Source organism: Gekko japonicus, unplaced genomic scaffold, assembly GCF_001447785.1.
Source record: "Gekko japonicus isolate JY-2015 unplaced genomic scaffold, Gekko_japonicus_V1.1 scaffold1617, whole genome shotgun sequence".
In the NCBI taxonomy this organism is placed as follows: domain Eukaryota; kingdom Metazoa; phylum Chordata; class Lepidosauria; order Squamata; family Gekkonidae; genus Gekko; species Gekko japonicus.
Window position 1 is genome coordinate 47,000 of NW_015165291.1, and position 12,457 is coordinate 59,456.

The 12,457-nt window shown below is 40.5% G+C and overlaps 1 protein-coding gene across 1 annotated transcript in view; it reads right to left on the bottom strand.

Annotated features, from left to right (window-relative positions):
• Window positions 1–12,457, bottom strand: part of FAM184A (family with sequence similarity 184 member A) — an 80,999-nt gene that overhangs the window by 1,381 nt on the left and 67,161 nt on the right. The window contains exons 10-13 of the mRNA XM_015410356.1: window positions 6,497–6,709; window positions 4,511–4,664; window positions 2,237–2,364; window positions 556–740 (exon numbers count right to left, since the gene is read on the bottom strand). Of these exons, the coding sequence (XP_015265842.1) occupies window positions 556–740; window positions 2,237–2,364; window positions 4,511–4,664; window positions 6,497–6,709 (680 nt within the window). The remainder of the gene's footprint in view (window positions 1–555; window positions 741–2,236; window positions 2,365–4,510; window positions 4,665–6,496; window positions 6,710–12,457) is intronic.

Genomic DNA, 12,457 nt, shown 5'->3' on the forward strand with positions numbered 1-12,457 from the left:
CGCGCGACGTCGATCACGTTGAGGGCGTGGCCCCGATCGTCGGAGGGAAAACCATAGAGTTTTCCCTCCGACGATCGGGGCCATGCCCCCAACGTGATTAATGTTGCGCATCACTTCCAAGACGTGCTGGGGGCGCACGCACGCTTTGCGTGCGCATCGGAGCAGAGCTCCCGGAGCCCGGCGACAATCCCCCGCCGGTAAGAAGATTCGACTTGGCAACCCTAGTTTTATATATGTATTTTTGTTTTGATTTGAATTGTTAGCTGCCTTGGTAGCCCTGATTGGGCAGAAAGTTAGAATGTTGGAAATTAATAAATAGAATAAACAGCTAGTGTCTGACCTATGCAAGTTGCAGTATCACGTGAGTGGTAAATCCAAACTTCAGACTATGCTGCTCAGGTCAGCAGACATCAAATGGATTCATATAGATGCAACAGTTCCGAGTCTCTCTGCTAAAATATCCCATGCAGCATCTCAAAAACAAAGTACTATGTTGTCTCTGATTGAGTAATCAGTTAATTAGAGCATGCTACTTGATGCCTCAAATATACATACCTAATCTGTTGGTTGGATTCACTACGTATTCTGAGCAATTCCTTCCCTTTAAACTCCAGTTCCTTGGTTAGTGCACTTATGTTTTCATGCAGCGCAAGTATCTCCTTATCCAGTTCAGATATATGGTGGTCTCGATGCCTCAGTTCATCCTGCAGATGTGTTATCCGGCACACACACTCATTTTCCTAGTAAGAAAGTACCAAGAAATAAAGAATGTTGTACAATATTTCTATGTGGTGATTTTGTTCCTGTCTGAATAAAACTCACCTTTATCTTTCTACTTACAATTTCAAAAGAAATTTAAAAAGGATAGATGCGCAAGGAATTTTGGGGTAGCCAAGGATTCTTTTCTCCCCCCCTCCTTTCCCTTGTAAAGACTTAATCATGAGAAAGCTACTCAGAGCTTGTTTCTTCACTTCCCCTGTAGTCACTTGGAGATGAAAGAATGGTTGAGCAATGATTGTGGGAGGAGGACCTGAGCTCTAAGAATTATGCTCACTTCTCATCAACTTGCAGGCCCTCCTCCCTTGTGGGCCCAGTAGGGCTGCCAAGTGGGGGCGGGTGGCGGGTAAACCCCCGCTTTGGAGGCCCGATTTCCGCCGCCGCGGAATTGGGCCCCTGGGGGAACTCCGCCCCCCGAAGCGCAGCGTGGCTGCGTCACCAGAGGTGATGCGACCACGTCGATCATGTTGGGGCCGTGGCCCCGATGTCGGAGGGAAAACTCTATGGTTTTCCCTCTGACGATCGAGGCCACGCCCTCAACATGATCGATGTCGTGCGTCACGCACGGGCACGTCCACCTACGGCTCCTGGAGTTCGGCGAGGCTCCCCTGCTGCCAAGGTAAATAGACTTGGCAACCCTAGGGCCCAGGTCCAGCATTGTCTATTCAACATACAGACTTCTACTGTATCCAGCCTCATTAAAAAAAGCTTAAGGACACATTCTTAAAAGGGAGTAGAAATTTCCACTAATTCCTTCCTCCTGTTGCAGTCTCTCACTACACTGTTTCTGAGGCTCCACTGACCCCAAGGAACAAATTTCCATCCCCTCCTTAAAAAACTAAAAACCTTAAGTTTTATATGTGTTTGATTGGATACAAGCCATAATTTCCACTCAGGATAGTTCTGGGGAGACATTCTGACCCCTTCCTATTTTTCTGCAATGGTAGACTCACTCTGCAGCAGCAGAAGAAGGAGAAGAGGAAGAAAAGGAAGAGGAGGTTTTATACGCCGTCCTTCACTACCTGAAGGAATCTCGGAGCAGCTTACAATCACCTCTGCTTCCTCTTGGGATGTCTCAATATAGCAAAACAGTGTTTTAGCTATTAAAATAAGTGGGGGGGAACAGCTCAATTAGTTTTCGAAGGTAAAGACAACACACCCTTTCTCCACTTGACCCCCCGTGCATCAGTAAATACATGACTGGCAATTGGATATCAATAGAATAAGGCTTACACAAAATTGTTTAAACTATATAGCCAGTTTGAAGGAAATGTAATATGGACTGGCAAGACTTAGGCCAGTCACGCAGTCTAACCTACCGCACAGGGAGAACCGTGTAGGCTACTCTGAGCTCTTTGGAGGAAGGGTGGGATAAAAATGCTCTAGATTAGATAAGGCAAATGCCATGTACCTGTAGATAAAAGCATTATGCTCTTTTGGCTCTATGGAAGGTATGTACCTGTTGCCTGCTGAGCTCTATGCTTCTTTCAAGTTCCATTTTAGCTGCTGTCAATTCTTGTTGATGGTTATGCCTTAGCTGATCGATTGCTGCCGCATGCTGATGATTTAGTTCTGAGCGCAAAGATGCTGGTAAATAAAAAATAAGCAGAACTTTAAAATCAGAATAACTCTGCAAATAATCACAACAGAATGGAATGCATTTATATTACTGCAAATAGTACTTGTTGTTTTTGGAAGGGCAAATAATAACCCAGTTTTTAATAAATTAGTTTTCCCTCTCCTAACTGAAAAAGGTTGTCACTACAGCAATAAAAGGAATGAATTAATAAAATGAAAAGGTTTTACAACATAACGATGATAATATATTTAATGAAATAGTGCTGAATGTCAAATTAAACATTAAATGTTTTTTAGCATCTGTGCTTTCCAGGGCCTTTCAGGGTCCAGGTACCTTTCTACAAAGTATGCTAGGGCTGATAAGCTTTTCCTGGCAAATAGCTAGCTAGTACTTAGTAGCACTTAGGGGTGTTCCTGAGTGAAATGTAGTTGCATAAGTGTCAATAGTCTTGCTGACTGTGCCTGTAACATTAGTGGCCAGCAACACTGCTCCCTCACATGCTTTATACCATTTTGTGATGTTTAAGAAGTCTTATTTTAGTAATATTACAAATGGGAGTCCACAAGGACTTCTGAGAGGCATCTCACTTCCCCCTTCCCCACTATTTCCTCTTTCCCTTTGTGAAAGCCCTATAGCCTCTCTCCTTTTCAGGATTCCTTCTCTCCTTCTAAGAGTGCCAACCTGGAGATCTCCTGGAACACAATGGAACTCTCAGCCACAAAGATGAGTTCCCCTTATGACTGCCAGCTCCAAGTTGGGAAATTCCTGCAAATTTGGTGGTGGAGCCTAGGGAGGGCAAGATCTGGGGAGGGAAGTGATTTCAGCAGGGTATAATGCCATACAGTCCATCCGCAAAACTGCCACTTCCTCCCGGAGAATCTCCAGCCTCCACCTGGAGGTTGGCAACCCTAGTTCCCCTGGAGGAAATGGCTACTCTCCCCTCCCCACATCCTGCTCTCCTCAGACTCCACCACAAAATCTCCAGGAATTTCCCAACCTGCAGCTGGCAATCCTAGACCAGGACTGGCCCCAAGGTGTCCTTCCTCAAAGGCCAAAATAGGCCTGGAAAGGACCCTGCCCCCTCCCCTTGCCTTTTTATTCAAAGAAGCCCACCTGGAGTACTTTGGTTGCCTAGCAACAGCCACTGAGGGAATCTGTTGCTTAAAGCTACAGGTGCTCCTACTATCATTTGGGGATTTTTAAAATCCCCCGTTTTGTTTTTAGATTTCACCTTTTTCTGCAAATCTGGGCCCTTTTCAGGTTTGGGGAAAGATCTGTCTTGCTCATTCACAGCTCCAGTCACCAGATTTAAGTATCACCAGATTTACGGGTTAGCTGACTTTGCGATTAATATATAGATTTAGTTATTTAGAGGGTATAGTGTTTGATTTCTTTATCACTCAAACAAAAAAGCTTCAATATAGTTCTTTCAGAGGATGGCAAGCAACAGTGAAGCATTCCCTCTCCAGTGTTAATAGCATATATTTCCAGTGAGGGGAACTGAGTGAAGATAGTGGGGTCCAGCAAAAAAGGAAAAAATGTTTTAACCAACTGGAAAAAGATATATAACACAACTGTAGCTACAGGTACGTATTTCATTAGTCTTCTGTATCATACTATCAGGCTCAACTTTTCCAGTGTTCATAACTTCCAACTTGAAATACTGCTGGTTTATATTTCTTTCCAGTTTGTCTTGGTATTAATTATATTTCCCTCATATAAAAACATGCTTTCTTTCTTTAGAATTGTGGGCACAGGCTTCTTCCCCCCTCCCCAAATCCACTAAATTTATGCAACTGCACTGAATACAAGAACACAATATGTTTGATGCAATGTGCCAAAAAGGGATATATGTGTGTGTGTGTGATCTTTGTGGTGAGATCATGAGATAGCCAGGTTTAGCTTCTGCTGAGGGAGAAAAAAATTGTGAATAGGTGATAACAGCACAAATATAAATAGCTTATACTGAAAAATAAGGGTGCATTGTGGGGAATAAATTACTCCTCAAAAACTAGTCTGTTCATATTTGAATAAGGCTAAGTTGTACTTCAATGCATGGAAAAGTCCATATTTCTCTTTCAAAATATTGGGTAGTAATTACTATCTGTCATCTTCACCAGAAGCAAAATTTTAAGCGACATGAAGGTACTGTACCTAGCATAGCTTTCCCTTCATCTTCCAGTTCAAAACGAAGAGTCTGTAGTTCCTGTTCCATTTCTAGTTTGAAAGCTTCCATAGCTTGTTTGTGGGCTTCTTTTAGAGCCTGAAATTCCTCTGAATGCTTTTGCTGCAAACGTTCCTCAAGTGCCTAAGAAATTTGGAAGAAGAATTGCTCTCTATATAGATATAAAATATTTTGACAATGAGATAGGCAAGGTTTTCATCTCATTATTCTTTTCCTGTTAAACCACCTCTGCTTATCTTTATTCAGGTATGTCCTATGAGACCTGATTAAGAGAAGTTGTTTGTCTGTATCTGTGTGCATGACTGAGACAAGCATAATGGTTGATGCTGGCAAACTGGTACAAGACAGTGCCCATTCTGCAGATTAGCCTAAACTGAGCAGTAGTGTTTTGTGCTCAGAGTGCCTGTTACATGAAGGTGGATCAAGGGATGGCATTCCAATTCCTTCCCAATCCTGCCTTAGTAACAAAAATGAATAGAATATGAATGAAAAGACTTGAGAGGCTATACACATTTTTTCTTCAGCCATTTTATTTGTACACTAAAATACCCCATAGTACTGAAGTGATATTCTCATTTTCTGCAGGGGGAAGAAGAAGAAGAAGAAGAGATTGGATTTATACCCCGCCCTTCGCTACCCAAAGGTGTCTTAGAGCGGCTTACAAACTCCTTTCCCTTCCCCTCTTGATTAAGTTTACAAGTATTAATTACAGTGGTATCTGGCCATGCCTATGGTCAGCAGCAGGGCTTTTTTTTTTTTTAAAGAGATGCAAGAACTCTCAAGAGGGAAATAAAGTTTTCAATCTGTATATTGAAACCTTATGAACTTTTAAACATTTTAAAAAAATTTTTGTCAAAGAGGTTCCGGAACTCATTCCGGTATGTTCCCCCAGAAAAAAAGCCATGGTCAGCAGAATAAAATTTCAACAGACAAAAGCTAACCAACCCAATCAAAGGTGCAAAGAAAATATCCATTAATATACATGTTGGTCTGGACTTCCCTGGCAGTTTGTAAAACACAAGCAATTGCCAAAATTTTAATGCCCATGCATGGTGCAGCCTCAATTGGAATACAGTTCTGGTCACCACATCTCAAAAAAGATATTGTAGAGCTGCCAAAAACTGCAGAACAAGATGGTGAAGAGGTTGGAGCACCTTTCTTATGAAGAAAGGCTAAAAAGCCTTGGGCTTTTCCATTGGGGGGGAGGAAACAAGGAGACGTATAACAAAGGTTTATGCATGGGGTGCAGAAAGTGGACAGAGAATTTTTTCTCCCTGTCCCACAGTACTAGACCCCAGGATTGCCCAATTAAGTTAATGGGCAATAGATTCAGGAACTATTAGAAAGAAGTCTGCTATTCCTCCAGGACAATAATTGGCTGCTGCATGAAATAGGATGCTGGGCTAGATGGATTATTGGTTTGATTCAGCTGGACTCTTATGTTCCATTCTTATGAAGGTGGCGTTCCACTAGTGGAACAGAACTTTCCTGTCCTTCTCCTTCTCGCTGTAGTCCACTGCAGGTTCAAGGGACCCCGAGGAACAGCAGTGGGCATCATGTGGCAGTCTGCAGTGGGGGGGCGGAGGAAACAAAAATTGCTCTCCCTTTACTGTGTTGTCAGACGTGCCCTTCTGACTCCAGTGCCTACTGGAAACAACCCACTGATTGTCATCTTAGCCAGGAGAGGGTGGAGCACATGCACTCAACACAGTACCAATTCCTTCCTTCATGTCTGTCTACTATTTTGTTGGCATAATATTTAGGTGACATTGCTCTCTGAGACCACTGTTAAGATACAGGAGGTAAATAATTACTTTGTCTGGAAAACTTGTTGGGAGCCCAAAGAAGGCAAGGATTTTTCTTTTAATAATATTTTAAAATAATTAGCTTTTCTACTTTCACTGTATTCAGTCATTCCCTTACGTTAGAAGCCACAAAACATGAAATTAACACACCTTTTGCTCTTGTTCTTTTGTTTCTTCCATAGCTTGAAATGCAAGCATGTGTGCTTCTTTCAGGGACTTATTTCTTTGCTCATGCTCTTCTTCTAGTTCTTCAATTTCTTGGGCAAGCCTCTGTCGCTCCTGACTAAACTGTGCCTGCAGTTGTTGCATTGAGGTCTGAGACTGAGACAGCTGCATTTCTAGATTCTGCTTCAGCAGGGATATCTAATGCAGAGAAAAGCAAAGATTAGTACAAATGTCAAATTAGAAAATGACTGTATCTATTATTTTTATTCTCCATGATTATACTCCCGCCCCAACTGCAGCACTTTCTTACTATATTAGACAATTTCTGATATGGTGGAAGGATGTACTAGTCTGGGGAGAGGAAGGACAGGGGTTCACCACAAGAAAATAAAAGCTCTTAAGCTTCCTTAAATGCCATCAGAGGATTGTGGCTTATTTTGTCAATAACACGGTTTTAACAGAATTCTGGGCATACTAGATAGCCAATAAATTATTAAACATAACACTATTTTATAATTAAAAATAGCAGAAAAATTGACAAACAGGTTGCCAGTTTGCATTATATAAATTACATCAGCACTGTCAGAATCTAATAAATACCACTATAACAACCAATAATTAAATATTTTTCTCTTCTGCTTTTAAAGAAAAACCATGCTTCGTTAACTGTAATCCTTTTCACCCAGATTGACCTTGTTGCATATTCCACACCTTTCTAGATCACTGATTGCCAAGTGGCAGCCTTTGAACAACCCACTAGTTTTCCTATACAACCCATAAACCTGACAAGCAAGGTGAGGGACATCACAGGAGTCAGTCAGGTCAAAAGTAAGTCACACAGTAATTGTGACCTGGGCACTCCCAAACTGTATGGACAAAAAAAATCAGCAGGCAAGAGAACTGGGTGTCTGTTTGAACCTAGATGGCATTTTTCCCCACCCCAAACATGGAAGTTTATTACAGAGGCCTCCTGGGCAGATGTCACTTTGTGCAGGTGCCACCCAGATAATCCCTCCACCAGGTATTGCCAATCAATGGCCCAGGAGCTGTTTGGGTATACTTCCCTGAAAGTGATTCCCCCATCACATACTGGCTGTAGGGATTATGATCCTCCATACTGGATAAACTGGCAGAAAACATTCTTGTGATTCTTAATATGTTTTGAACTTGGCTATAATAGTGCACAGCCAAAATGTAGTACAGATTAGCACACCAACAGAATATATGTAGCACTATTTACAATCATGGCTGATTTCTCAGAAAGACAAACTAAAGCAGATCTGTAAGTGAACCTACATTTAAAACAGATTTTACACCCATGACACAAGTGAAATAATTAAATAATAAACTATTTACTATATCACTCTTTATACTAATTTTGTAGAGATTAGAAAAGATACATATACACACAGCAAATTTAAAGGCTACTACAATTAGTTTAATATTAAACTAAAATCTGATGAATTTTTAATCTCAATTTTTTTTAAAAAAAAAATCTTGATTATCTGTATGTGTGGGATCTCATAATCATGACCCTAGGAGTTTATGACAGGAGCCCAAACCACCAAAGCACTGTGGATCACTTACTCTTAATATTACTACTGCTAAAAAGAATTATTCCAGTAGCTGCATCATGCCCCTAGATTCATAAATGGTTGGGACGTCCAACATTTTATAGCAGAATATCTTAAAATGCAATGGCTATCCAGCTGATACTGTGTTAGAGTAAAGTTGGTGTAAAGTCTGAGTCCTTGTGATTTCAGCATTGACTACTTGTTCTGCCAGAAGCCCGAATACTTGTTTCACTCCTGGGCTGGTGTTTTTGCTTGTTTCTTGTTGGCTTGCTCAGCATTTGCCCTGAAGTTGACTTAAACATTAGCAGCCCAGTTAGCCCAGATTGGCTTGACTGTGTCAGGATTTAGGAGCTAAGCAGGGTTGGCCACGATCAGTACTTACATGGGAAACCACCAATGAAGATGGGGGTTGCTATGCAGAGGAAAGCAATGACAACCACTCTGCATATCTCATGCCTGGAATGTCCTGCAGATGGGGTCTCTATGAGTTTGCTGTGACTTAACGAGATGCTCTTCTCAACTTATACATTGCCTGAGCAGAGCAATAAATTGAGACTACATTGTAATTTTTTACATCAGTTCAGCTTCTGACCACTCACCACTGACCAGGTTTAAAGATGATATCGTCACAATGAAACCCTAAAATATCCTGTGTACATTAATTAAATTAATTTATTGTTTTTAGCATATCAGGAAACATATCTGGTATGTAAAAATATTTTCTCTTGTGAATAAAGCTACAAAAATGATACTTAAAACAGTGGTAGAATTAAGATGTTTTATGTGCAATGCAAACATGCATGAAATTAGTTGTTTCATACAATTAGTTGTATAAACCAGTTTTAGAAACTTACTTGCTACTCTCTTTTGAAGAGAAGGATGTGCAGGGAAAACTCAATTACCTTAGTAAGTAGACTTAGTTACAAAACCTTCCTAGCCTTTAATATGACAAACATTCATATAAGGAACCTACTTCCACAATTTAAAACCTTGTTCTTTCAGTTTTATCAGTTATCAATAATAACATCAATCATCTCTCATTAATTTACCGGAATCTGATCAGCGTCTCCACATTAAAAATCTGTAACTGTGTAACATTTTATTAATATTTATATTCAATCTGCTGGGTTTTTTTTTTTTTAAAAAAAAAACAAGACCTACCCTCAAGCACCAAGAGTCTCACAGGGGGGATTTTGCCTGATTGCATCCCTCCCTCCACCCTCACCATTTGCTTGCCCATCTTCCTCCTGGGTCCAGCAGCAGAGGCCTCCTATCCTTCTTGCTCACCTCCAGCCCTGCTGCATCAATGGTGGTTTCAGACATTGGGGGAGGCTCCCCCTGTCCATTTATTTGCTCACTCCATACACTGCTTTGTCAGTGGTGGTTTCAGTGGGGGAAGGTGCAGTGGAGCCCCCCCCCTTCTTGCCAGGCCACTTGTTTGCCTCCAGCGAGGCCACCTTTCAATCTGCCCACCTCTCTGTCCTTCAGTTTGCTCTTGGAGGTGGGTATTCTTGGCCTCCTTCCCCTGCCTGTCCACCTGAAGTGTGTGGGGGGTAACAGGGGGTGACTGACTGCTGCTCCTCCACACTCACCCGCAACATTGCCACCTTATTAGTGCAGTGGGGGTAGCTCCTATTCCTTCTCCCCCCACCAGCCACCTTGCAGAGGACAGGTAGTGGTGGGCTGCACCAGCTTGTGTGGGCTCACTTGGCTCCTCCTTCCCTTCTCATGGCTTATAAGTTGATTTTGTATGCACTTGCACAGATACATTCCTGTTTGGGGTGTTTCTAAATCCCCTTCCTTTTAAAATACTCCTCATATTTTTTTCTGTAAACCATGTGTGTGTGAGTGTGTGGGGGGTAACATTCCCTAAGTCTTCTGAAAATCTCCCTTCTGACTCGATGGTCTTGGTGCATAGGTTTTAAGTATCAACATATGAGGCCATGTTGAGACGTAGATATATTGATTTATGGAAGGGGTACTACTTCAAAATAGCACACAATCAAAGAAACAATCTAATGGTGTTAATTAGCATAAGTATCTTGAGCATTTATTTTTCTTTTCTCATTTATATTGACATTTGGGCAAACAATAAAATCACTCTATTTATGTGTACGTATGGGAACGGAACTAAAAAGAAACAGAAAGATTCCCCCTGATGAAGCTGCACGCGAAACACATAGGGACTGAACAATTATTAAAGATTCTTTTCCCTCTGCACCAATTCGTTTCTTTATCTTGCCTTAGTGCAGCCCCCTTTCCTCTTCAACCAATAAAATAATAATAAAATAACAGCTCATTTTAAAAGCTACATTTGTAAGTCACATAAAAATATTTTCATTATTCACTATGTCAACAATCCTATACAGCTACATCTAAGGGTGGTAGGAAGACATAAGAAGCTGCCTTACATGAAGTCAGATCACTGGTCCATCTAGCCTCAGTATTTTCTATTCTAACTGGCAGTTTCTCTCCAAGGGTTTAGGCAGAGAGAGGTCTTTTAAAAAGAGATGCCACAGTGACTGAACATGGGACCTAAGATGCAGTTTATTATTACTGGGGATATGCTTTACTACTGAGCTACAATGCAACATGCAGCTGGAGATATTATCCAAATGATTGACAAATGATCACCCAGTTGAATTAGAAAACTTGTTTTAAACAAAAACACTGTGTGCCAATTCTAACAGGTGACCAGCTGCAGTAAAACAATTCTAGCTGCAGTTGTGCTCTTTCCGTTTTAAGGCTGTCTAGAACTGCAGGCCATGACTACAAACTTGCCCATGTTTTTACCCTCTGAGACAGTTCTAGATTTGAACTCAATGTAGCTGTATTAACAAACTGTGGCACAGCCATAGAGTTCTACCCCCACACTCTTTACTATCATAAGTCACTGCCATAGAGGTTCAGACTGCTTTTTGGAACTGAAGATAACAGTTATTAATATAGTCGCATTTTCACTGAACATTACCTTAAAATATTGGCTAGTGTCCAAACTGCCCTGTCTCAGAGTCAAGACACTTCTACATGGACACCAAGGAGTCAGTAATTTCCCCTTCCCCCAGTGGCATTACCTGTGCTTTACTGCATGCTGCTCCAGAGGGTCCCTTGACCCTCAAAGGCTAGCTTATTTGGGGGGTGTGAGGGATTTCACAAAGGGAGCAAAAAAGCACTGGTGAACGTGTAGTGTGCTGTGCATAGTTGTTTGGATCCCTGTTTGTAGAAACAATGGAAGGAAATATAGTAGCTCAACTATAACTGGGTTGCATTACTACATATTGTCAACTGTAACACAGAACCACACATTTCATGCTGTATAAAAAGCTTTATAATGTGCACATGTACTGTCTGCAAGCTTGCTTTTATGTTACATAAAATGACTGTGAAATGCTTGATGTTGAATGATATGAACACGTATACACATGAATGAATGCAGCACAGAGCTTCAGATGAAATTAACGTGTAATCACTTCCCTTGAACATCATTCTTTTTAGTTCAGAGGCTAATGCTTTGAAGCACCACTGGCCAGAATGCAAGCTGAGAAGTGCAAGCATGCCCTCATGTACAAATTGTAAGTGCAACTCACTTACATTGCTGATAGATTTATGCAAAGCTTCACCCAGACAGTGCCGCTATGAAGGAAAGATCACAGGAATAAAGGGAAACATTCAGAAATAACTAAGAAGATGAGATAAAGAAGGGACAGTAAAACACAAAACATTAATATTAATCTCACAAGGAAAAATATGCTGGAAATTGTTTGGGGGAAAACTAACACAAATTTTTTTGCTATGGTTTATTACATAAATCCATGAAACACATAAGGAAATCACATGTATTAATTATAATGTTTTTATCACTTTTTAAAGTTAAAAATTGAAAAGAAAAAAAATTGGTTTACATCTCAGAAATTTATTATGTTCCTTATTCAAATTATTTTTGTTTTGGTCCAAATCAATGTGTCTGATCCTTCAGTAAACACGCAATGGCAGAAAGGTCAAGTATCTGCTTCCTTTTAGATTTAGTGTTTTGGTACATCACTGTAAATATTTTAAATGAAATGTTCAGCTATACTACTGAAATAGCTAATATATACATTTTCTATTGTTTTTAAACAATCTTACAACATGATACGATATGTTAGCCTCTTTTATTAAAGCCTCTCCCCAAAGTTTTAGTTCTACTGAAACTTCCTGTATTTTATTTTTAGATTTAGATATCAATTTTCCTTATTTGCCTTGGGGATCCTGATCGGGTGGAAAGGCAGCATCACAATATTTTAAATAAATAAATAAAATTTACAGATCCATAGCAAAACTATATTTTATATAATAATAACTAACAAGCTGAAGATGTACTATCAGAATGTAT